The sequence below is a fragment of the Bemisia tabaci genome, chromosome 3, assembly GCF_918797505.1.
Source record: "Bemisia tabaci chromosome 3, PGI_BMITA_v3".
In the NCBI taxonomy this organism is placed as follows: Eukaryota; Metazoa; Arthropoda; class Insecta; order Hemiptera; family Aleyrodidae; genus Bemisia; species Bemisia tabaci.
Genome location: NC_092795.1, coordinates 22305096 through 22330559, shown reverse-complemented (window position 1 = coordinate 22330559; position 25464 = coordinate 22305096). Strand labels below are relative to the sequence as shown.

Below are 25464 nucleotides of genomic sequence, written 5' to 3'. Positions count from 1 at the left end.
GTGAATAGAAAGAAATTCTCAAATTTATTATTTACGGAAAATTATTTGTATTAAATCATTTATTTGTGCACCCGAGGGAAGTGAGACTCACACTTTACAGTCCCGTCAACTTTATGCGTTTTAAGGGAAAGAGAATGACACGATGTTATGAATTTTAAGCTGTGAGTAGTATTTCGTGCACATCACTTAATAAACAGGTAGATGAGAATACGACGAGGATAAGTAATCTAATTTAATTTAGAAGAACTGCCGATTGCATTATTTTATCTTCATCAATCATATGGAATTGAATATGTAGCACATCAATACTAGTGCATAAAAAACTCTTCAATCGATTATCTGCGGAAATTTTGCGCTTAAGATTGAACGCACCCCAAATGATTCACCTTCGCCTATTCTTCTCGAAACTTGGATTTTGGTGCCCTTGCGCGCTCACGAAAAATATTAGTTCAATTGAGTTTTTGGTCTGTTCTGCCACATGAACAGCTTAAACTTCAGCACCATCGACCAGAGAGTGCCTACTAAACCATTTGTTCATTCATAAAATAAAGCCGCTTTCACAGCACTCTCTGGTGCTCTGTGACACTTAGCCGTCGAAGTCCTCTATCCTTCCAAAACCCATCAGGGAGTTGGAACTCCCTCCTTATTCCTTGTAAAGTCTCCTGTCGCAATTCTTTCACCGGGCGTCCCCTTAGTCTTCTCCCAGGAGGAACCCAAGCAAAATTTTTCTTAAGCAGCCTCCCTCTTGTCCACCCATTAACATACTTATACCAGACTAGCTCTTTGGTCATGACGTCGAGTACGATGTCATCTTCGACTGCCATGATCTGACGCACTCTATCATTAAGGAATCATTAAGGATCATTCTGATCTTTTATTATAGAATTTCCTGTCGACCTCCTCCAGTTTCCTCATCTCCGTTGGTCTTAGCATATTCTGTGACCGTTTTTTTAGCTGGCAAATTTCTTCATGGTTTTAAACATGTCACTTTATAACACTCCCTGGTGCTCTACATCACCTAACTGCCATATTGCTCCCTCTCGAGCCACTACCCTTCGGGTAATCGAGCATCCTGGCATTTATGCTTCGATTCCATCCCTCCAACCTTTCGGAGGCATGTTTTTCCTGTCCGGATTTCTCTCTGATCTTGGCCACCAACATGTAGGTCTCAGCTTTTTCATCAATAATTTGTAATTCATTATCCGACTGAAAATGACTCAGTTTTGAGTCGAGACGTTTCAGGTTTTTAGTGTTGTATTTTAGTCTCGTTTTCCGTTTTATCCCCTTGTTTTTTTTTCATGCCACCCTCTAAATGGGCGCCCTCTCCCAAGAGGAACCTAATCTAGAACCTTCTTCGGTAACCGTCAGTTTTCATCCATGTGAAAGTTCAAGCCATAGAGCGGCCAGGGATCGGAGCAATCGGTAAGCAATACTGTCATGCTAAAGAGAAACACCGTATTAACATTCGAGAGTTGCCAAATTTCCTTCGATAAAATGTGTATTTTTGAGGAAAGTTACATATGTTTTCCCTTGAAATTTTCAGAAAATTTAGGTGAGATGGCGAACAAAATTCTCTACAAAACTGGAAGAAAAATACGCATAAGCTAAACGAGAAATTCATATTTTATTAAAGGGAATTTGGCAACACCTGAAGATTCATACGGCGTTTTTCCTAAGTACAAATAGCATCCTTTCCTAGGCCGAATAGCATAAAATTCCCGACAAAGAGCCGTTCTTGGCGCGAAAAACGAGGGGAAAACTATTAGATTTCGCAGTCGACTGCGCGGGGACCGGCAGGGGCTCACCTGGAAGAACAAAGGGACGCGTGAACTGTGACGCGGGGCTGGCTGTAAGCTGGAAAATGCATCGTGTTATTGAATTTGTCACGCCGAGTCGCGCTCCGTCACGCCCACTCGGCTGCTCCGCGGTGGAAAAGGCTCTTCCGCGTTTTCCCGGTAATTGCATCCGAACCAAATCGAGTTTTACGGCTCAGCCATCGATAGGTTTGTTTCGCAAAACAACCGCGCTGCTCCGTGACGGAGCCGCTTTCCCCCCTCCCCCCTCCCTCACGTCCGTCTTGGTGCTATAGGTGGTGTTAGTGGTGACGTCGTGAGTTTACACCTGTCCTCGCTGCTTTGGAAAACGGGTTCGAGAAAGAAAAGCGTGTGGATAACATAAGGCAAACTAGTTACATCCACATTGAAAGTCTGCGAAGAAGACATATCGATGGCTGAGGAACAATACCACGTAACCGACAATTTTGGCAAAAATGCACGAAGAGAAAAACTTCATGCGTGGGACCCAAAGTTGAGGTCATATGGATCTCTGCAGTTTTCGGATCACGTATCTAAAAACTTGAGGTCCAGCTGCCAAAGTTTGGGTCAGACATCTGAAGTACTCCGGTACATACCGAAGTGCCTCTATGCCTGACCCGAACGTCGGCAGCTCGACCTCAAGTTTTCGGATGTGTGATCAGAAAATTTCAGGACCCATGTACAAAGTTTTTTTTCTCCGTGTGAGTCTGGGACTTTGCCGCATTCTAAAGTTTGAAATACGCAAGCTGATGATTTCTGTTTGTTTCCAATTCTGTAGGGGAGCTCTGCAATGACGCTGTAATGTATGCAAAAATTGCAAATCTGACCTCAAAATTACCGAAATGGTGAAGTTTTCTCTACGTCCTGAAAAATCACCAGTTTGCAGATAGGCAGTCTTAATCCTACACTATTGATATAAATAAAGCTAAAGTCGGAGAATGTTTTATTCCGATTCGGGCATTACAAAATTCTGCTCAGGTTTTGTTTTTAAAAGGAAACAATTTGAGTAACGGGTTCTCTTGAAATTAGCTCGTTTGTTTCTTTTTCAAAAACATTTTTTGATAAATATTTGAAATTTGTTAGCGGTGGAATGAAAATGCGCATTTTTTTACCTAAGTTATCGACAAGTGCATCATTAGAAGACTGGTAAAGTATCGTTGTCTCTCAGACGAAGAATTGGAAGAAATCTAACTCCACTCCAAGTTTTCAAAAACATCTTATGCGAGCCAAAGTAAAAGGAAAAAATAGGAAAATTATCTGTGTATTCAGTGGAATAGATCATATTCAGAACGTCTGAGGATAAATTTTTAAGTAATTTGACAAGATTCTCATTCAGTTTGATGCACAAAGTCTGCACATTTTTTAGAAAATTTGAGAAATTTTGATTAAAAATGTTGGTAAAACGTTAATTGACTGGTCCATCAAAGTTAAAAACCCTGACAACAAGAAAACAAAAGGAGGAAAAATAGGTGGCAACCCCATCCCTCTGAAGGAAAGGTAAAAGTAGTCTTCCCATCCAAAAATAGAGAAATAAAACTCAAGTATCCCCTCAAAATGACTTCGACTTTTTTAACTCAAGTCCAGTAGCGAGGCTGCCACACTGAGACACCACCACTCCTGAGTAGAACTGGTAAAAAGATAAACCTTTTTGTATGTGATTTGGCAAGTTATTGGCGTGTCTGTTAAGCCCGTCTTACCGCGCTTATCCCAAATTCAACAGTTACACCACCATCGACCCTCGCATCTGTAGTTCCCCCTCGTCCCTACCCCCAAGTCCGCCTCCACGCTCCCTTCTGAGCTGTCTGCCTCGTTTTCCTCGCAATGTTCGCCGGTTTTTCTTCGCAAATTTTTCCTCTCGGAGTCCTTCGGAGTGCCTGACAGTGTGCGAAACTTTTCTCGCCTCGACCTCTCTGCATCTCGCTTTGTTTTCCGTGAATGTTGCCATCTCTCGGTGATTTCTTTGAATCGCCAACGCAACGGTATACTTTAGGCTGCGAGTCTCTGAGGTAATTTTAAAAAGGAATTGGGTAAAACTAAGAAAATGTTCAGGTGCTAGATGCCCGAAGGGTTGTGGTTCGACACGAGGCAGTGGAGATAAGGTGTCGTGGAGCGCCAGGGATTGCTATAAAGCGACTTATGTATGGACGCATTTCTGTAAAAGGGAACTATGTGCATTAAGACATGAGTCCTGAGAACCATGAAAATGTATGTATAACAGGGTTCACCGCCATAATGCACATAGTTCCGTTTAGCAGAAATACGTCAATATGTACATTTGGTGAAAGCATGTAAACGGAAAACAAAAGTATTGAGAGAATTGAAAAAAGACCTTTTTATTGGAAAAGTCATAACTTGCAATGTAGACAGCACAGTAAAATAGTAGCAGCCGAATAGGAATGCACACGAAATAAAACTCCCGGGCCGAGGTCTCGGGCAGCGATGCCCGGGACGTTCCAGTCGGTCTGGGCCGCGATTGGCATCTGGTACTCGGGGGCGGGGATGGAACCCCCCCCTCGGGGCCCGCCGGATCTGGGGGCACTGGATCCACGGATCTGGTTCCCCCTCAATCCAGTGCGGGAGAAAGCAGATTTTCACTTCCGTTTTAAACAAAAAAAAAAAAAAAAAAAAAAAAAAAAAAAAAAAAAAAAAAACACGAAATAAAATGAAGACACCACTTTGACGACTAGAAAGATCACTTTATTGTCGTATCTCATCCGCAGTCAGATTTATATTTTTAAACACTCTGTATGTATGTCCCGTTTAATCAATCAAACAAACCAGACACATCCACAGTAACACTTGTATAAAGGACCCACGGCCGACCCACATGCAATGATTTAGCCACACCAAGCTACCAGCATAATACGAATCTGCGTTTTCCGTGGGAGTTGGGTTTGGTTAGGTCACGCAACTAAACTAACTCTGTAGTGAGACAAGAGGTATCATACGGAATTGAAGGCGCGCCTCCGACGAGGCAACACAGCAGTGGGCATTTGACAGTAAACGTTGAGGTTTTAAATACGTTGAGGTATTGTCAATGTTAATACTATACCATGTTAACACTTTTGTTTCTGGGGGCATTTTTTTTTATTTGCACAAAGATACAGAAAACATTGTACAGGAATGTTTTGAAACTTTCGAAAGTCTTTTAAAAGCTTATTTTAACTCGCTTAGCAAACTAAATGGTCTAAGTATTACAGATTTTTAACTCATATACTACCTTAACAATAACAGGAGTGTGTAAAATAAAACATTGTTATTACAAAATAAAAATGTCCTTTTTATCAGAATTACGACGGGCTGACCGTCCAAAGACCTAGTTTCTCCTGACATGTCCATAGAGCATAAGGAGGCACAAAAAGCTAATTATGGAAACAATTTTGAAAAACCTTAGATTCCAAGCTCGTAGGTTTTTCTGCGTTTTAACCTTCCTTCTGGGAGCATGTTTAACTAAATATTATCTAGAACTGAGACATTTTCGCAATTATTATCAGCAAGCTGTTCCTCCCATATCCACGAAACGTGGTCCTTCTGCACAGTCTTCGGGTCTTATTACACCCCCTCATTTTCCCGAGGGAGGAGTTGAAGAGCCAGCCAGGCAGACAACAATGCACCCAATCGCGCGTCATTGACGAGCGGGAAATCTCGATTTCGTGTGTGACAAATTACGCGGAGTATTCCATCTTCGTCAAAACGCACGGAGAGACGCGAGAGAGAACAGGTCCATGCCTATCTCAGCTTTTGGAACAATTCTGGCACGCAGCTAAATTGCAGGATAAATCCTCTTTTGCGTATTTGGAACTTCCAGGGAAAAGTTAGTTTCCGTCCGAGCTGACAATGAAGGCAGGAAAGAGCTTGTGTCGCTCTGAGTACCCCGACAAGACTAAATGGTTGAACTAGTTAAGGCGCCTTGCTCTAATGTCTAACGACGTTGCCGTGCGCGGAGAATGAACAGATTTGTTTGTGAGAATGTGTAGTATTTTTTAGGAATATTCGTTTCATGTATTTTGAACGTAGTATTTCAAATTTTAAAGTTATGTTTCATTTTTTTCTAAAAAGAAAACTTGCCTTTCATGTGTTACACTTTTTAGGATACACATGCAGAAAAATTATCGAAATAAAATTAGCTCTATTTCATCAAAAGACTGTATGACGGAATTTTCCTTTAGCGTTGCATATGGTGATATTGAGATCTTTTAGTTTCTACTTTACCAAGTACTACTATAAAGTAAACTACGATACTAGAGAATATCTACTACTACTACTACTACTGCTACTACTACTACTACTACTACTACTACTACTACTACTACTACAACTACTACTACTACTACAACTACTACTACTACTACTACTACTACTACTACTACTACCACTACTACTACTAAAAGTGTAAAACTACTCAAAGAGGATTAAGGGACTGACTTTTAAGAACACTTTATTATTTGTAATTATTATTATTTTCTCTGGAAATAAACAATTTCACGAAACACTTTTCTCGTGCTCTTCCAAAAACCCTTAAATTGCCAGATGTTATATAAATTCTTGAAAAAGGGAGAAAAAATCAAAGGAAAAAAATAAATCTCTGATTCCTCCAAAAGTTTTCAGAATCCCCCAATCTTTGAAAGTACAAGAAACCCCTAAAAAACCATCCTTCCAATTTTGTCACAACAAGAAGCTGACTGGAGAACTTTTGAAGCAATATTGTGTCACTAAAATACTATATTATACATCAGCTGGCCAAAAGCAAGACAAAATACAAAGTCTACAAAAGCTAAATGTGTCCTTTTTCATTCATTACACTTTCAATGACACGAAAAATCAAATTTTCTGTGCATTCTTCTCTTTTCACTAACTGTATCGTCCGCACGCATATTTTTCATAACGCGATTTTTATACGATACCGGATATTTTTTCCCGAGACAGTAACAGACAGAAGTTTCAAAACGTGGAGCAGAGGGAAAAGTCAGTGGCGAAGCGTGAATGGTCGATTATCGATATCACCCATTTGGAGCTATGGTTAAGAATCGATTATTAAGGTATTCGTTGCGAACACATTGTTTATCGATATATTTCCATAGGTTTAAATGGCATATTAATCGATATATCGCAAAGTACGCCTCGCCACCGGGAAAAGCTCAAGTTTACGCTCCTCCTTTGTCACATCGGATTGAAAGCATTGGGGACTAATAATAACTCCCGGTACGACTGAAACTCGACTCATGCACGGTTTAATTTCGCCGTCTGGAAAAAGAGTCTTTTTTTCGCCAGGCTCGGGAGTTTAATCTGCTGAGAGATCTGATATCAGTCCGGCATCGCCAATCTCTCAAAAGCGAATATTCCGCCGTTCGATTCGTCATGGATGCGAAATTTATAACATGATTACTCCAATGAAAAAACGCCGTATGAACATATCGACGTTGCTGAATGTCTTCCGATGAAATGCGAGGTTTATTGGGGGGAGGGGGGATGGTGGAATTTTCTCATTGAACTTTTTCATGAATGTTCTTCGTAAATTAATTTAGTGTCTTTGAAAGTATGTCTTTAATCGTAACGTTCACCAGCTTTCAATACTTTATTTATAAAAATGTTGTTTAATTTTAAAGTTGATGATCCAAGTGAAATTCTGCCATGCTAAGGAAAAACGCCGTATGAACATTTGAGAGTGTCCAAATTTCCTTCAATAAAATGTTTATTTTTGAGGAAATTTATGAATATTCTTCATTGAAATTTTCAGGAACTTTAAGTGAAATTGCGAACAGAATTATGTGAAAAATTGAAAGAAAAAATATTTTCAAATGTTCCCGAAAATCGATTATTTACTAGAAGAAAGGCAACGCCTAAAGGTTCATACGGCGTTTTTCCTTAGCACGGCAGAATTGCAGCATCTCAATTGCGGTGTTTCAAAATATCCGCTTCTATTTTATTTTTTCGAAGGAACAACCCAATTTAATAGCTGATATATGTTTATACAGAATATATTCGGTTGACAGAGATGAAAAATCAAGGAAGATTTCATAAGAGAAAAATGAAGTATGACAGGAAGTCTGCTACGTCGCGAACGAAGATACGTTGTTTCGCACTTTGGCCTTCGATGTGCTCATTTGGTGTTCTTCCTAAGTGCTAAGTTTACGCTCTCATCATCTTTCTCAAGAGTCAAAGAGGCAATATTAGGAGTTCACAGAAAAGAAATAATAATCAAGCCGTAACGGCGGGAGATGTCTAGTTGCCGCGTACGAGCGGACTATGATACTTACGACCCCTCTTTTTATACGGAAGAAACTTTAGTGTTTCTACTTGAGAGCAGTTTTTTTGGATGACTTCCGAGTAATTCACGTGAAAGCTCTGAAAGCATTAATAATGCAGATAACAAAGTGTGTCTGAACAATCATACATTTCTAGGAAACTGGATGGAATTTCTTTGTTTCGCGGCGGCGCGGCGTTGCGTTAACTTTACTGCGAATCAAAATCAAGAGAAGACACTGCTTTTTGTACGTGCCGTTATGAATTTTAGGCCTGAAGTTATCTCGTGGCTTTTTCTTCATTTCACGAATTTCGTCGGAAATTTTTTTAAGGACATTCCGAGGGCTCTTATTTGAAATTCATAGTGTTTGTTCATTGCAAACATTTTTTTGCAGATCTCGACTAAAATATACATTCAAATTGAAACCCATTAAGACCTCAAATTCCCAAAAATCTTCAGTGTCATACAAAATTGATATATTTACTTATTTTTATAACATGTAAATATTATTGATTCTACAATCGAACAGTAGTTTTTGCTAAGATTTGTAACTGCGTGCTCATTTTTAAAATCTCACTGGATAGATGGGGAAATTGATAGGGATAAAACGGTTGCAAGCTTTGAAATTACATACATACATACGTACATAAAAGTCGTCCTCAAAGCGCTCTCTGACGCTCTGTGACACCTAGCCGCCTAAGTACCCTATCCTCCCAAAGCTCTTAAGGGAGTTGGCACTCCCTCATTTCCTCTAAAACCCCCTGTCCCCACCCTTTCACTAGGCGCTCAAAACCAACAAATATGTCATATTCAAACCAATCAGCCGTGACCCCTTTAAATATTCTTTCTACTTATGCCTTCTTTCCATCCATACTAACTACAGTAATTCAGAAGTAAAAAAAAATTCTCACCTAACCAAGTCTATGAGTGATCATTTTTAAAAAATTACACCGATGTTACTTCCGTAATAGACTGATTTAGAGACTACGTCATTCGATATAATATCGAACTCTTCGCTCAAACCATCACAAACTAACATAACCTCATGAGTTAATTGCGTTAATTCATTAAAATTTATTCATTGGCCGGTCATACATTGATTAAAGACTCATTAAACACGATTCTAAGAAACACTTGGACGCATTTTACCACCGTGGCGCTAAGGGAGCAAATCAGAAACAAGGTTATGGGGTTGTTTACATTTGAACCAAGGGTTTGATATTATATCGAATAACGTAGCCACTAAATCAGTCTGATTTACCTACCGTAAGTTAAGAATTTTATACAAACGCATCTGCTCCCATGACGTGATCAAGAACGCAGAATAAGTTACACAGAGACCAGAGCCGACCTGCAACTCCCAGACAGAGTTCAAGGTGGAGTTATCGAAGTTACAAGAGTGCAAACATCCCCGGGCCACGCGGTGCGTAGCTTCGCGTCGGGGGAGGATCGCGAATCGGAGATAAACAGAGGCAAATGCGCCTCGGGGCCGGGAAGTCTTAGCGTCGCAGCACCCGAAATTTAAGGTGAGAACACCCCTGGAACAGGAACCGGCGTCACGGACTGGCTGGGACTTCGAGAAGTTCACCCGCGCGTTTGCCGACGGAATTGTTGTCAAATTTTGGAGGTTAAGGGTCATCCCTTGATTACGTGTCTCTCCGTGGCACACAGTGGATCAAGTCAATCAGGAAGGTCGGACATTAAACTTTTGACTAACACTGGAAATTTTGACGTTTATTTCGTCACATTTGAAATGTTACGGAGTGCTTCTAGCAGGAAATTGCACGAGGAAACCAAAGGCGAACCATTTTTAAAACCTCAAAGTTTTGTGTGGACGGAGTTATAAACTTGTGAAGTTTCCAAATTTTATCCGACCTCGCTCAATGACTCGATCCACTGTGTGGCGTGGGATTCCGGATCTCGGGAGAAGGTGGGTCTCAGCGTATTGTCACTACACTGCTTGGCCGGAAAACCATCTTGAAATGGACGTATTTCTATCAATCGGAATTATATGCATTATGACGTGAGCCCTGATAAGCACATATTCTTATGGGTCCCAGGGCTCGTTCATTTGATATAAATACGCCCAAATGAGCCCTGGTGCCTTTTAGTACCGTGCCTTTTAGGGCTCATATGACAATGGAATGCCCTTCGGAGTTATTGCGGCGCACATCGATGGACAAAGTCGAAAAATGCGTATCTAAGCTTTTGCGTAATTCCCCTCATGTTTAGTTAATTGAAAGAAAACTCAGTGGTGGCGAGTAGAGTGGTCTTTCTGAGACGTTCTGTGATTTATTTTTTCTTTCTCTCAATTAGGTCCTCAGGAAATTGCAAGAAAATATATTTGGCAGTTTCATTTTAAAAAGTAAAACGTTATTAGAGATTTTTAAAATTGCATAGTACATGCGTATTTTCAGCTCCGGAACATGCGATTTTTAGGTAGTTATATCTGAGTAAGTTATGTTCAGAATCCACCTCGCGCCGAAAGAACGATACTGGCCGTCGAGCTGTCCAGACCGAGTCAGAAATTTCGCTAGACTGTCCAGCGATACATGCGGAATTTAGTAGCAAATACTAGATTCCCGAGGAGTAAATTAGCTGATTCAATCAGTCAGTCCAGTACCCTAATCGTTTTTCCCCGTGGGCACTACCTACTAGATCTCCCATCCATGTGGCCAGACAATCCAATACCCAAAATCATGTTATAATGTAAAGCTATGTAATGTAAGACTATTATTATTAAACCCTTCTTTTAATTCGTATTGCCCATTCAAAACCCAAATAATAACAAAATTGCAGTCGATAACCTTTCTATCCTGGCAACCCCGGCGCACACCTCGGATAGAGGGAGGAGAGAGAGAGACAAACATTTGTCTTGAATGGTGGAGCTAAGCCGAGCATTCCAAGTTGAGCAAAGTGCAGTTGATAGTCGGTTCGGTCCAGCTCTATGTTAATTTAAGTCAAGCGGCGTTTTGCTTTGTTCTAAGAGTTGTCCGTAAACTTCCTCCACCCCACAACAACAGCAACCTAAGAGACTGTTTCTCGACTTTGTCACTTTTCCATCGTGAGACCTCACGCGGAGCTATCGGACCGTGAAATTTCGTGATGGCAGCTGTAATAACTAGCGTCTTGGTGATGAATATTGACGAATAAACTTAAAAAATTCGCGTCTTCCTTTCAATCTATGGAAATCACATTTTTAATTTCTTTTTTTTTTCATAATTCATCAAAAAAAAAAAAAAAAAAAAGTAAAACATCGTCCGAATTTCTGAATCCCTGCAATTAAGATCAAAAGCGAAATTGGCTCTTCGAAGCGGCCGGGGAAAATTATATTTTCACCGAAAACATACAGCATTGCAAAATCTCTACAATTCTTTGATCCTAGGATTGCAAGCTCGCGGTGTGCACTGTTCTTAAATTGGAAACACCGAAATATGTTCGACACCGATAAAGTACGACTTTTCACCGACTTGAGCGCACACCGTGGTATACGTGCAATGCATGAAGTATCCTGCTGACTTGTAAGGCACTGAACTATACGCGGCTCGCACCGTGCTGTACGCGCAATGCATGGAGTATCCTGCGGTCTTGTAAGGCGCTACAATGCGTTTCGGGCCGTGCGTGCCAGCCCCGCGCCGCGCCGGCCACACTGCGTTTGATATGATTATTCAAACTTGTGGCGTCAGCGATTTTCAACTTATGATTTTGAAGTTTTTGTAATAGTTGTTGGAATTTTTGTCATTTCAAATGATAAAACATTACATAAACCCAAGTAATTTTCTTCTCTCTTTTTGCGTATTTTTACACATGATTAGCATGAAAATGATAAAGCCTGTAGTGAAGCGGCTTTGGCGTATCGGCTCCCTCGTTGTGTTTTTGCAGATTGGCGTCGGCCATGTTGAATATTGTGTAGAATCCTTGTGCACAGGGGTGGATGGAACGATACTTCTCTCCGTAGTATAATTTTTTAAGCAGAAAGCTCAAAAAAACGCAAATTCCTTGCGCAGATTGTGAAGTTAGGAGTGTATTTCAAACTTTGCCAATGCGCTGCCATCATGCTTTTTGGGATATCTACTGTTGGAAAAAACTCTTATTTTTGCTCTAGGTGGGAGCCGGCACTAATTGAACTGTTTACCTCCCCCCCCCCCCCTTCTGTCCTTAAGGTTAACTTATAGGGGTCTATCAGTTGATTTGTTAATTTTTTCTTTACATATTGAGGTCGTGTCTTCAATTTCAGGCTCAGTTAATTTTATTGTTACTATTTTTAACATACGGGCTCTTGGTATAAACTTTGAATATCTAAGATTGTTTGTTTGGTCAGTGTTAATTACGGCATTTCTACCACTTACTTCACTTCCTGTTCTTGCAGGGGCTAAGTTTTCAACAGGCCTATTTAATCAAGCATCATTTGACTCATTTCTTTTCTTTAAATCTGTTGCAGATGGGATGGTGAGCTACCAGATCCCTCGGGAGCCGAGTTGGGACACGGGTCAGGACCTGAGCGACTCGACGTACGACGGCGAGGTGAACGAGGCGACGCTGTCGGGGGGCATGGGTCGGCTCGCCGACGGCATCTTCGGCGGCGACAACTTCAAATTGGACATCGGATACGGTCGGGGTGAGTCTAAAATGTCTCCAAGGTACTCGTATTAATTTCCATGTTCCCGTGCTTGATAGAGCGAGGCCAAAAATTATAGAAAACATGTTGGTTCGCCTTTAATGGACGAGGTAGGCACGGTCAGATACGCCCAAACAAGTAAAGAAGCATCTGCAGTTCGAACAAAAGAGTGTCACTCATAGCCTCCGATAAAATTGGCCCTTAGAGGAAGGTCGAATGTTTTGGTCTATCGAAAAAATCAGACAGGGGTGAGAAATATCGATCATCAGTTTTTTTTTTTTTTTTTTTTTTTTTTTTTAAGGGCTTTTAGATTCTTTCAAAAACATTAGGTCAAAATTTTTAGCCACAATTTGTTTTCTAAGAAATAGTATTATCAGTTTTGGAGGTGAATCTTTTCTAAATTTAGCAACAGCGCCGGCAAATTGTAACTGTATTTTTCTAAAATTCGCAATTTACTGTAGTTTAATTTCGAATTGATCTCCTAGGGTAAAATATTATTTTAAATAGTATTAAAATAGTAGTCTCAAGATTTTTGTACCAAACGATGCAAAATTAATCTCCCCAAGCAAGGGTCCAGTTGTCTTCTTTCTTTTTCCTTTTCACTTTAAATTTGGTTTTTCGCCAATCCATCCCGGATATTGAAACAGCTCGGTTGCGGGCATACAAAAAGCACTGTTGCATCAAATAACAGCATCAAATCATTCTCCAGAACGCCATCATAAATCATAAAACTCAACTACTACCGCACCTAGCAAAACGTCTCTCGCCATGTAACCCCGAAATAACTCGACAGCACTAACCCGATTTTATGGTGCGTGCTCGCTTAAATTGCGTTCGGTATAAAAACGGCCTGTTCCTCCGAGGAGGTGAACTAGTATCACTCGTTTATTTCGTTGACAATTTCTTTCGCGAGCACTACATTGTTTCGGTCCATTTCATCTAATACTCGTCTGACCGGAGGAAAAAACCCTAGGTGTTGTCAGAAACAGACACTATTAATCTCACTGAACTTAATTTAACCCCACCTCTTTGTCCGTTAAAGAGCTCCTCCAGCTCTCCGAGTAGTTGAGGTCGCCCCCAATTTTTACCAGTTTCATTTACTCAGCCACTCGGAAAAAACCCTCCCCTCCCCCTTCGTGGTTCCTTACGGCTTTTAAGATGTTTGCTCGCTGCATGTGGGGGCAAAAAACAGCATAAAATTGCTTTGCTCCAGATTACACGCTCGGTCCTCGCGAATCCTTTTTCTTCTAAAGCTCCTTCCTGTTGTCATGCCAAAAATCAGATAGTTTAAATTTATTTTATTTTATCTATCATCACAAATTAATTCTATATCATCACAATGTGCGCCTTTTTTGAAGTTTCAGTTTGTTTTTTGCTCTCATTTTTAAGGGAGAAACTAAATTATGTACCGTTCATGAATGATAATAAGCTTTTTTCTACGAATTTTTGACCCCATCCCCCCGAAATATTATTCACTCTCTGGTCAACATTTTGAAATGCACCGATGCAATCCAAATTCATTCTTTTCGGAACTTAGCGTGTGAGTAAATCTTACAATGGTTTATTCACGTCGATCTTATAAGGGTCACAGAGATGTATTACTCGTACTTTACATTAAGGTTTTGAGTCGAACCCGATCAATTTAATCAATCTTTATAAATCATACGAATGACTTGATCCCATGATAAATTCAACGTATTTTTATGACTAAACTTAGAAATTGAACTAAATCATTGATACTGGTCATTATCTTATCATATGCTTTTCTGAGCATTCAGTCTTTATTGAGACGCCAGCTTCCGGAAAATCTCTACCCTAATGAATTTCAGGGTTAGGTATCGCCGAGTGCCCCAGTGCGCCGTAACACCGACTAATGCTTTCATGCATTCAGTCTCAATTTTCACCGAACCTTTTCTGCGCAATAAATGAAACTTAATTGCAAATTCTCGTGAAAAATACTTTTTAGCTTTATAAAATGTCACAATTGAAGGAGCAGGGAAAGAAGAGCAATTTGCGTTGGGAACTAGAAAAATAGTTTTACGACAATATAATTGGTTCTTTTTCCGCGTATTGACAGTTCATCAAGAGAATACTACGTTCGCGTTTCGTGTATACTGGTAATGATTCTGGCGGTTTTTTCCCAGAAAATATCTCCAGTTCCTAGTTATAAGATGAGAAATACTACCCATACAACTCGGAACTTCTACAGCTACACTCAACCTAAGAAAAATTAAATGCCGGGACAAAAACAGTTTTGTTTTCCATGAAGCCCAGCATGTAGCTGCTTTCCGTTGAACCTCTTTTCCCGAAGTATACATGCTAGAAAACTGCTGTTCCTTCCAAGTAATAGACTTGAACTGCCGGCAAAACTTTTCGCAGTGAGTCCTGCAGTGTTTGCAAAACATATTAGGTACACTCACGTGGAAAGCATTAGAGAAGTTTTCTCGATCGACTCAATTTATTTCCTCTGGCCAAGAGTTATTGCACGTTTTATGCAACTTCCCCCGTGACTTCTTCACTCGACGCAGAGAAGTTTTTCTCTCGAAAGATCAAAGAGTCTGTGGAGTTTGATCGATAGTGTATGACTTTTAGCATTCGCTCGATGTCGTTGAGTTCAGTTCATTTCTGGGTTGCTTTTGGGATCACAAAATAGCATGTGCTCAGAACTACATTTCAGAAATGCGTTCAGAATGGTGAAAAAAAAATTGAAAAAAGCGTTTAAAGTTAGTTGGCTCAGAGAGGTCTACATTAGCGACTGTTAAAAAACTTGGAATTATAAAAATCTATCAGAGAAACCCCGTTTCCTCAGATTACTCGATTGACTTTTGAGGCTATGTTTACATGTGGGACCAATCGATATCGATACAATCTCACCTATTTGATGTATAGAAAACGATCTATCTCCGATTAAGAACTGTATGTAGATACGCGATTTTAAAACCAACATAACGCATACAGAGTATCGCTCATAAAAAACAGCGTATAATCTCTATTAAAACAGCTTTAAGATACGCGGTTCCTGCCCGGCCTTGCAAAATCGTTGCGGGTGCAGAATCGACGCTCTCAGGGGCCGGGGCGTCGCGGCGCGTCGGCCGATAATTCCGATCTCCTCAATCCGCCGTGAGACGCAATAATTCGCCCTGCCTTTGCCCCCTCCCTCCACCCCCTACTCCCACCCCCTCTGACACCCTAGGCCACGGCTAATGCCACGCTCCGGCCCTAAATTGTCCGCCGCTCCATTTGCGCTGCTTGTTCGCCGCACTACGTGACGCCTTGTTAGCTCCATGCTTTTGCCACGTTGCTCCGACGTCACGGGACGCCAGGACGCTCGCATGCGACGCGGGCTTGACGTTAAAAACGAGACGTCTGGAAATTTGTAAAGCGAACAAACGGATTCAGTGGCTATGTTACGGTGAAACCCCGCAGTGTCACTCAAACCGAAGTTTGATAAAAACGTTGTGTCAAACCCCTTTCGATCGGTGGGAATTCGAAGTTTGACCAAGTCTCTTCGGTTGGGATTGAAGTTTCCGCGAAAAGTCGAGCGACGGGGCCAGGTATGGAAAAATCCTGAGAACTCCTCCTGTAGGTAGTTCGTCAAACTGAGGCTAAAACGCTTTTTGTCAAATCTCGTTGGAGAAAAACTTACGGAAATTTTCAATAATCGACATTGAGCAGTTTTCCATTTAAATAATGAAGCAGAACAAGAAGTCTACAACGTCTTTAACCGAGAGACGTGCATGGTAGTTTCACAATCGATATGCTTCAGTTGCATCGAATTATTTTGTAAGTCAATCCGATGGTTTTCTTAAGTTGCCTACGTTTCTATCCCATTGAATGATTTCGGAAGTCAACTTCATGGTTTAGTGACGTTGCGATCTTGTTTGTTTATGTACAACCGTATTGGCTCGATGCACTCCGAAAAAAAAGAAGTTGATTCAACATTCTGGATGTGAAAAAAGCATGCGAGAACTTATAAAATGCTGAATCACCACTACAGCAGTTACTTTAGCAATGCCAAAATGTAAAACTAACTGCTGTGGTGGGTACTTTAGCATTTTATAAGTTCTCGCCCACTTTTTTCACATCCTGAATGTTAAATCAACTTCATTCTTTTTTTGGTGCAGGTTTGCTCTGCGTAACCGATCAAAAAGCGGTACACAGATGACCGCTTTTCCCCTACAAAGGAGCTTTACGCACCAAAACACAAATCTCGTTTTCTCTCTAACGTTTCCCTCTGCGGATGTTTCAGGAAGCGGTTGGGTAGGCTGGCGCAAGGATTCTTTCCCGAAAAACAGCTTCGAGATGGTGGTGGAGTTCGAGCGGGTCCGTAATTTCAGCGCCGTCCACTTCTTCACGAATAATTTATTCAGCAAAGGTGTTCAGGTAAGCATCCCTCTCCCTTTTCCCTCTTCCCGACCCGCGTGAATATTTTATTTCCTCGTATCTAAATTGCCGAATTTACCTGCTCCACTCGGAATAAATACAAACCGAGTTCGCGAAATATTTAATGAGGCGAATCTGTATTCCACTCGCTTTCGGCTTTGATCGCTTTCGAGTCGCCGATCGCCGGTGAGCACGCGAACGCTTTCCTGCCCTTATTCGAGTCTCAATGATGTACAGGATTGTAAGTGAGGAGCAAATGAATAAATGCTAAATGATAGTATGAAAATTATCCCGATCAATTTTCCAACGTTATACATTTAGGTACAAAAGTGCAGGCGATGACCACGAGACCCACATTTTTTGTCCCTCGGAAGATAATTTATTACGATCGTTATTACATTTTGTTCGACTGAAGTTGAGAAATGTTGGAAATTTTTTCACTAATGAAAGATTTTAGATCGTTAACCATCTCTTTCAAAAAAATGTCCAGCTACGTCTCTGTTTTTTCATATGAATGTATTCAAGAGAAAAGACCGAAATTGTTCTCGATGTACCCGAAATTTTCATCCTAGTTTTCTTACACAAAAAAGAAAAGCATACCACACTGCGGAAAAAAACACATTGGATCTAGGGTCCAGACTCTTGAAAACATTGACAAGAAAAAATTTTCTGAATTCAATCGGATTTTTATTTGAATCAAAACAAAATCCGCTTAAATTAAGAGGCCTGTTCTTGATTTAAGCTAGATTCTGATTGAACCAAGAGTACTTTTTCTTGTCGATGTTTTTAAGAGCCTGGACTCTAGATCCAATGTGTTTTTTTTCCAGTGCAACCAAGATATATTTTGAATCAGAAGCGTTACATAGATCTGGACAGTTATTTTTATCTCTCTCAGAACGTAATTCAACGCAGTTTAAGATCCCTTCTCTTAATGTGCTGTCAACAGGCGACTGCGCCCTTATAAAAAAATAGAGAACGCGAAAAATAAACTGAACTATTTTTGCTTGCCTTGAAAATACTTACAGACTTTGTGATTCAAGAGCACGTTTCCGCACTGGGAAACTCGAAACTTATCGAGTTAAAAACATAAATTAAACGCGGAATCGTCGCGATAAATTGCTTTATCGAAGATGCTAGCGCGTATAAATAGCCGCATCGAGAGAGCGAAGTAATCGAAAGAGGTAAATTCAGCCGAGGATGGCGTTAATTTTAAGTTTGCCCGCAATTTCATCTTTAAAGCGATTTGGACGTAAATGGAAATCCGCATCGTGTACTTAGTGTTATTAAACTAATTCGACTGCTTCTCCGAACGGCGATTCGCGGAAATAAATTACGGGCTGAAATTGAAGCGAGATGTAGGTTAAGTGGTTTTACGGGCGTCTATCCGCCGGAACTTACGAACCTGGTTGCAATTCCGCCTTTTTATTAGCTCCCTTCCCGTACTCGCACAAAACAACGTATATTTAATGAGAAATTCCGCCATGATTTGAGGTTATTCCAGTCGCGCAGCTGAGTAAGTCCCATAGCGGTGAAAAAATTGATGATGAGACGATTTCCAACGTCATATCTGGGAAGCAAGTTACGTGGTGATTAGACTTGTCAAGTCCTTTGCTGTAAGCCAATAAGCACTCTGATTCGTCGACTTTCTCGCCGGTTCAAAGGCGGTTGTTAATTTCACGAGTGGACTTTTAAACTTTCTTTAGCGGCACTGTCATTGCAGAGTCTGTTTTTGAGGCGTTTGCGGAGTCATTTTACGACTTTAGTTAGTCACGACTTACGAGTCTCCAAAGCAAAAATTAAAAACTCATCATCGAATCATGTATTGAGTTGTCAGCATTAAATTTATTTCCTTTTAAACTTCTTGAGGTTAAAAAGAGGGTCCAAATAAAGTTATATTGAGCTTCATCACACGGAACATGAAGACATTTTACATAAAATTTACAAGTAGAAACTTGTTGCATCTCTTTTGACACAGTTTTATCAAAACTATCTACTTCCCTCGAGTTTTAAGACAGAGGAAAAGCACGAGACGAGTATAAATGCAAAACTGACAATACGGGAATAAAATATATGAATTCTTAGACCGTTTTTGAAAAAAATTGTTCGAATATTTTACGTCAATCGTATAAGAAAAAGGATGAAGATGTTTTTATTGAGAATTCATGTTACTTTTTTGTAACTGGTTTAAAAGCAATATGGGGTGGGGGTTGTTATGATTGCCTGTATCGAGTTTTCTTAATGGAAAAGTAGGAAATATCCTCTCAGCCTCAAATTCTCATGCTCAAAATCTGGGACTTAAACTTTTTTTCCTCGGAGGGACGGAGAGAGGAAGGCGAGGCTAGGAGGCTTCACTAACACCAATCCAACCGCAGCTGATGCACGTTAGAATTCATTGAAGTTGCACTCGCCGCTGGCTACCAGAAAATAGAGTTTTGAATCTCTCTTACAACTGACGTTTTCTCGGCAAATTTTAAATTTTCTCTCTCGGAAAGAATACTCGAGGGGCTCGCGGCATCTGGGAATTGGGTAGGGTGAGAAAGGGGAGACATTTGCGTCCGAGTGGAGAATTGAGAGCCCCAAATTGCGGCGTCCGCGTCAATTGTAGGTATTGTTGCTAGATCGGGCCGAAAAACCAAATGGAATGACGATGTAGGGCGACATTTTAGTTGACTTTAAGCGCATACTTGATCTTAAAAGGGTAATCGCACAAAAGCTCTCAGTGTGTAAATCAAAAAGGAAGAAGCAAAATACCACAGCGATGAAAAAAAAAGCCTTCACAATGAGCTGAATTTAATTTTCTTCATTTCAAGTAACTATGCTCTTTTTTATTCTTTTTTTTTTAAAAACAAAAGTTTTTATAAATATCATGGTCACACGATGTCAATGCTAATAAATGAGATTGTCTGTATGATTTTCTTGCACGGACCCTCTAAGCACCCGCCAAGGATTGCATCGTAAATCTGACTTGAAGGTCCTTCTGAAATTACCCACGAGTGAAACAAACGGGTGATCGAACATCGTATGCGTTTTGAATGGATTTCGCCCCAGATCAACTTTGCAATCAAAGAACTGGTATAAGTCAAATGCAAATAAATATGGTTCGTTGCTTTTTGATCAATGATTGCTAAAATTCTAAGTTGATTATCCCTCCAAGATGTCCTTGTAAAAATTCAGTAGGATGAATCAAAATTTCAATATCTTCCATCGAAAGGCATTTCGTTTTGCGGTTTACCTTGGTTGCTATTTTTTGATCATACTCGATCGTGAAAATTAGCCTTGTGTATGATTTTTCCATAAGTTGTTGCAGTTGCGAAATTATTGCCGCATAAGGAGTTACACTTGACACGCGCACCCATATTCTAAAAATTGTCGATGTTTAAGCAAAAGTAGATCTGACAATTGGGTGGAATAATCCTTTTCCACTCACCGCATCAGAAACTGCCCAAGGAAGTAGAACACAGCCCGGGTTTTAAAAGCTGTGAAGAGAATCAGGCTCATGCAGGAAACTGGCAAATGGCTGGAATACGGCCTGTGGGTCCCTTTGAGGGAGTTTTTTTGTCATTTCAAGCTAGTTTTCCCGCCAATTGTTCCCACTTGGCGTCATCTTTTTTCCTTTTTTTAAAAAGAAAAATGGTATTCTTCTAGGATTTTACGTTTTTCTCTTTCTAGTTTTGTTCATGACCTATCATACAGTTTTTTTTCTAACAAGTAGCAAATAAACGTCAGATGCTCTCATTTTAGTGTTTTTAGAGAAATTAATCATAGAGAAGATTTAGAAAACGTCGCCATAGATTGTTTTCCTTCCTCTTTTCTCTTTGTTCCTGAAAAAGAATGAGCAACGATTTCATGATGTTTTTGCACTTTTAAAAGCTCGTCCAAAAATTCCTCTCTTTGGATTTAATTTTTCCCATTAATAAATACGGTTAAACAAAGAGCTTTCGCCTCAAATTTTTTTTGAAAACTTTTAACTATCCGTGCTTAAATGGTATGACTACATGATCCGTGAAGAACATATCGATTTCGAAAGTCGCAGATGTATCTTGATTTTGAGGTTTCAAAATCTCCGTCAGTGGAGACAGAACAATGGCTGTTTTTTAATGTGTTGAAGAAAAACTAATGACCCTTTCAAATTCTTACAGGATCCACAGTGCAGGATAAAAACAGAGCATTAAAAATTCGAATAAATAACGTTTCTTGATTTTTCCCTGATAACAACTTTCATTATTGATTTACCATCGCGTCATGTATCGATCAGTTGTCCATCTCCAACAAAAGTCACTTTTTTCATTCAATGGGGACAATATATTTTTCAGACTTTGCTTTCCTAATTTTATGGTATGAGAGCAACTTTTTTCGGAAGTGGACGCGCAGATTCGCCCAATTATGATTAATGACCTTAGAGTTCAGCATGTGGTTTAGCAATTGGACGTATTTCCGCCAAACGGAACTATGTGCATTAAGACAAGAGCCCTAAGACCCATATGAATATATGCATAGCAGGGCTCACGTCGTAATGCACATAGTTCCGTTTGACAAAAATACGTCCAATTGGACCACATTTTGCAGTATAAGGAATCACTATTTATGACCAATTTTAGAAACAACATAAATGCTATTGGTTTCCCTCATACAGAAATGTGCTATCATGGAAGAGCCAGAGATAGTGGTTCCTTATTGCAAAACCTCACCCAGTAAAGTACTCACCCCGACACTCATCAGTCAGCATTTGGCGAGTTTATGCTCAACTAGTTGCTCATCAATCTTCATTAGGAGAAAATTAGCATTGACCTTCGAACTTAACGTTTGCCTCCCCCGATTACATGCTTAGATCGTTGGTACGGGGGTCTCAAAAAAGAACTGTCTCTGTTTTAATCGGACAAAGGGGCTCGTCAAGTGGTTCCCACGTGGAAAATCAAGGATGGAGTATCTAAAATTGAAGTATGCGCTCAGAGGGAAGTAAGGAGGGGGAGGAACGGAAGACGCTGGGGTAGGTCATAACTTGACGACAAGGGTGTTTGTTGACAGAGAGGGCGTGAGCCGAGAACATGATATTTGAAATAGTGGCACGTTTATTTTCGCTCGCGGCGAATGCTCGTCACTGTCTCCGCTTCCGTTTGCCTCCCGACGAACGCGCTCGACCCTCGACGCTCGTCGATTCCAACGTATGTTCCAATAATCGTCAAAGGAATTTCACTCAAGCCAGAAAATCACCTTGCACTGGAAAAAACACATTGAATCTAGATTCCAGACTCTTAAAAACATTGACAAGAAAAAATACTCTTGATTCAATCGGATTTTTGCTTAAATCAAGAACCAAGCCTCTTAATTTGAGCGGATTTGTCGTTTGAAACGTCGAACCCATTTCAGATTGGTAACGAAGGTGAAATTAAAATTTTTACCTGAAATTTTCGTCAATCTCCTTGACTTTATAAAATTCCCTGATCTTTCCCAGTTTTCCCGGTAATCCCTGACTGCGGCAACCATGTATGGTCCTTTTTCCATGGATGTCCACAAATAAGTGGATGTATTTATGCTAAATGGAATTATGAAAAAGAGGAAAGATGGGGTGTACTCGTTAGTTGAGGGCCATACGAATGAATGGGGATCTTTAAGCGCCAGTGACGTCAGCGGCAACTTGGCCGGCGTCACGGTCTTGGTCGGTGCCCTTTTACTCATGAGCCCTGTCCACAAGGCTCTTGGCACATACCCACGGCTCACGAGTTAGCGCTCAGTTTTTTATTTAATTGAAAATCCCGCTTTTCCATTTTCTCAAAAAGTATATTCACTGACCACATTGTTTCTTATGCAGCTCGCCACGAGCACATCCCATCCTTCCACTTGCGTACAGTTCCATTTAGCATAAACACGTCCAAATATATTAATGACCTCCCCCGTTCCAAAGACAAATTTTAATCCTCCTACAAAAGTTGCGCAACCACTTTCACCCCCAAATCACGCCAAAGTGGCCAAGCTGGGTGCATTAGCCGTAAGTATGGAGCTAAGCACCATCAACTTGGCATCGAGAATGCGGTGAATGGAGCACGTCTGCCTGTCACTATTCGCCTCAAATCGGGGGAAATCAGGAGTGCTCAAGATGGGCAGCACTGCGGCCAATTTGAATGGTTAATTAAGCACTGTAAGCGCAATCGACGGTAGAACACGGTAATTTCGACCCTGTTGCCACCGAGCCGGGCGCCCTGCCTCTCGTCCTCATCCCCGGAGCGCGTATCTCCGACGACCCCTTTCTGTTACATCGGCTCGAGGATCCTGTAATTAATTTCTCCGGCTGCATTTCCAGTCGTTAATGACACGGGGGTGCTCTAGGATGTGCTCGCGCTCCGCGCATACTCTCGAGAGGAGGCTTTGAGGCTTTCTTGCTTCGGCAGAATCGGATAATCACGCCTTCTCAGAATCGTATCTTGATTGTTGAATATCACAGACTTGTGAGGCATTCTCAGAAGTGATCGAGCGCCACACTGAAACAAAAAAAAACAAGACGATGGTTATATGTGTTTGTCAAGAACGTTAAGATTTCAATTTGCTCAAACATTCATTACCAAAAAATTCGCTTTCCAGTCAGTGGAAGAAAATTCGTCGAACTTTTGCCTGCAAGTTATTGAGTAGGCCAAAACGCGCACTAGAAAGTACATCCAGTATGTCTAAGTTGTATTTTTAGAGCGTAAGACAAAAAGGACGGAAACTGTCGCTACTACGCTGTCCAGTAAATAGCTTTGCAGTGTGCGAAAACAATTTTAGAAGCAAGTTCGCCTTCAACTTTTCGAATAGGCAAAATGCGCACAAGGGAATATGTATAGTTGCATGTAAGAAAAGTGAGCTTTTAATTTGTTGTGTAATTTGTGTCATTACCAATAATACTCCGCCCGCTTAACAGTGTAGGAATGTACAGACACTTTAGATGCTAGTTTGCCTTCAACTTATCGTGTAGGCGTAAAAGTCCATCGGGGAGGACGTATAGTTGCATGTTTAAAACATAAAATTCCAAGTTCCAAGTAGTAGTGCTAGGCGGAAACATTTGCCATCGCATGTATGCGATGTATACATTGTATACGCACAATGTATACATTAACATCATATTACAACAATTAACATGCGACATTCAACATTTTAATTACGTGACTTGTAAGGAAATTGCTCCCTCATTTCATAGTTTTTGTCTGAAGAAAGAGTAAGTGTGAAAAGTGAGTATTCCTCATTTTATCGTATCCTCACAAAAAAAGCCTGAAATTCAGCTCGAAACATGACAACTAGGAGTAAGGACGAGGTTCGCGCTCCGAACGAGACAATGTCTCGCAAGAGGAAAGCGCTCTCAGAGGAGTCTCTATTTCACATTTCACGCACTTCGTACTCAAGCATCACGAGTGTTGACTGTTTCATACACTAACCCTCATTATGAAACGTCCGCCCATTAGCTTTCCCAGCAACTCTCACCGTGCTCTGTCCCGGTGGCGCGCCCTACCGGGTACCATCGGAACTCGAGTTTCAGGTCTTTCCCGCTAGAGGTCGGCTGCTTCTTCCACCCTTTATTCTGTGGCGGGATTTTTGAATTTTCAGCTACGTTCAGGCATACGCTTCTAAGTGAATTTCGTCATGTTATATTTTGGAGCTCACGTGACTTTAAATGAAAATGTTGACGGTACTACTATGGAGACAGGTATCTCGTTCGCAATGTTTCAAAATTTCCTATCATAAAGTTCAGGACGAATTTCACTTGGACGAGATTTTGAGGATGAAAACCCGTGGACAAAATACATTGGACGAAAAATTTAATGGACAAAAAATAGGACCGAAAATCTTGCAACCTTTCTGATATTAAATTTATTCCATGGAAAGAGTCCTCAAAGTATGGGCATTAATTTGCAAGCTGGCTAACAAATTATCTTTAATCTTTTAAAATTAATACACTATAATCATTTTTACTACCTACATGATCATCTGATAATTGACTACAAGTTAAAAAACGCTGAATCCGCGAGTTTAAATATAAGAGACAAACACGGAGCGGAGCGGCACGCGTATTGGCGCCTACAAACCTAACGGGGATACTTCACGCATTGCGCAATGCTTGAAGTATCCCGTTAGGTTTGTAGGCGCCATCCCGCGCTGGCTGCTCGCCACTGCGCCGCGCACAGCGGTATGCCACGGCGCCTCACGCAAAGGACCACTAGACAAGGTACGAATCTAAGCATTCTGATACATGTTTCGTAACCAACATTTCACCTGGAGCACGATTCGTGCAACGAAAATTATTGAAATTAATTCCTACGGATGATTATTGATGAATTATTTAAAATCTGTTATTTTCTTCCATCTTAAGGCATATTGTTACCTGTTGCGGCACATATGATGACTTTATCTGTCGTGGGGCTTTTGCTACTATTAACGTT

At 40.7% G+C, this 25464-nt stretch overlaps 1 protein-coding gene across 4 annotated transcripts in view; it reads left to right on the top strand.

Annotated features, from left to right (window-relative positions):
* LOC109029975 (discoidin domain-containing receptor 2) overlaps positions 1 to 25464 on the top strand; it is a 259641-nt gene that overhangs the window by 212532 nt on the left and 21645 nt on the right. For all 4 annotated transcript variants that reach the window (XM_072298024.1, XM_072298023.1, XM_072298022.1 and 1 more), the window contains 2 exons: positions 12500 to 12676; positions 16926 to 17059. In XM_072298024.1, the coding sequence (XP_072154125.1) occupies positions 12500 to 12676; positions 16926 to 17059 (311 nt within the window). The remainder of the gene's footprint in view (positions 1 to 12499; positions 12677 to 16925; positions 17060 to 25464) is intronic.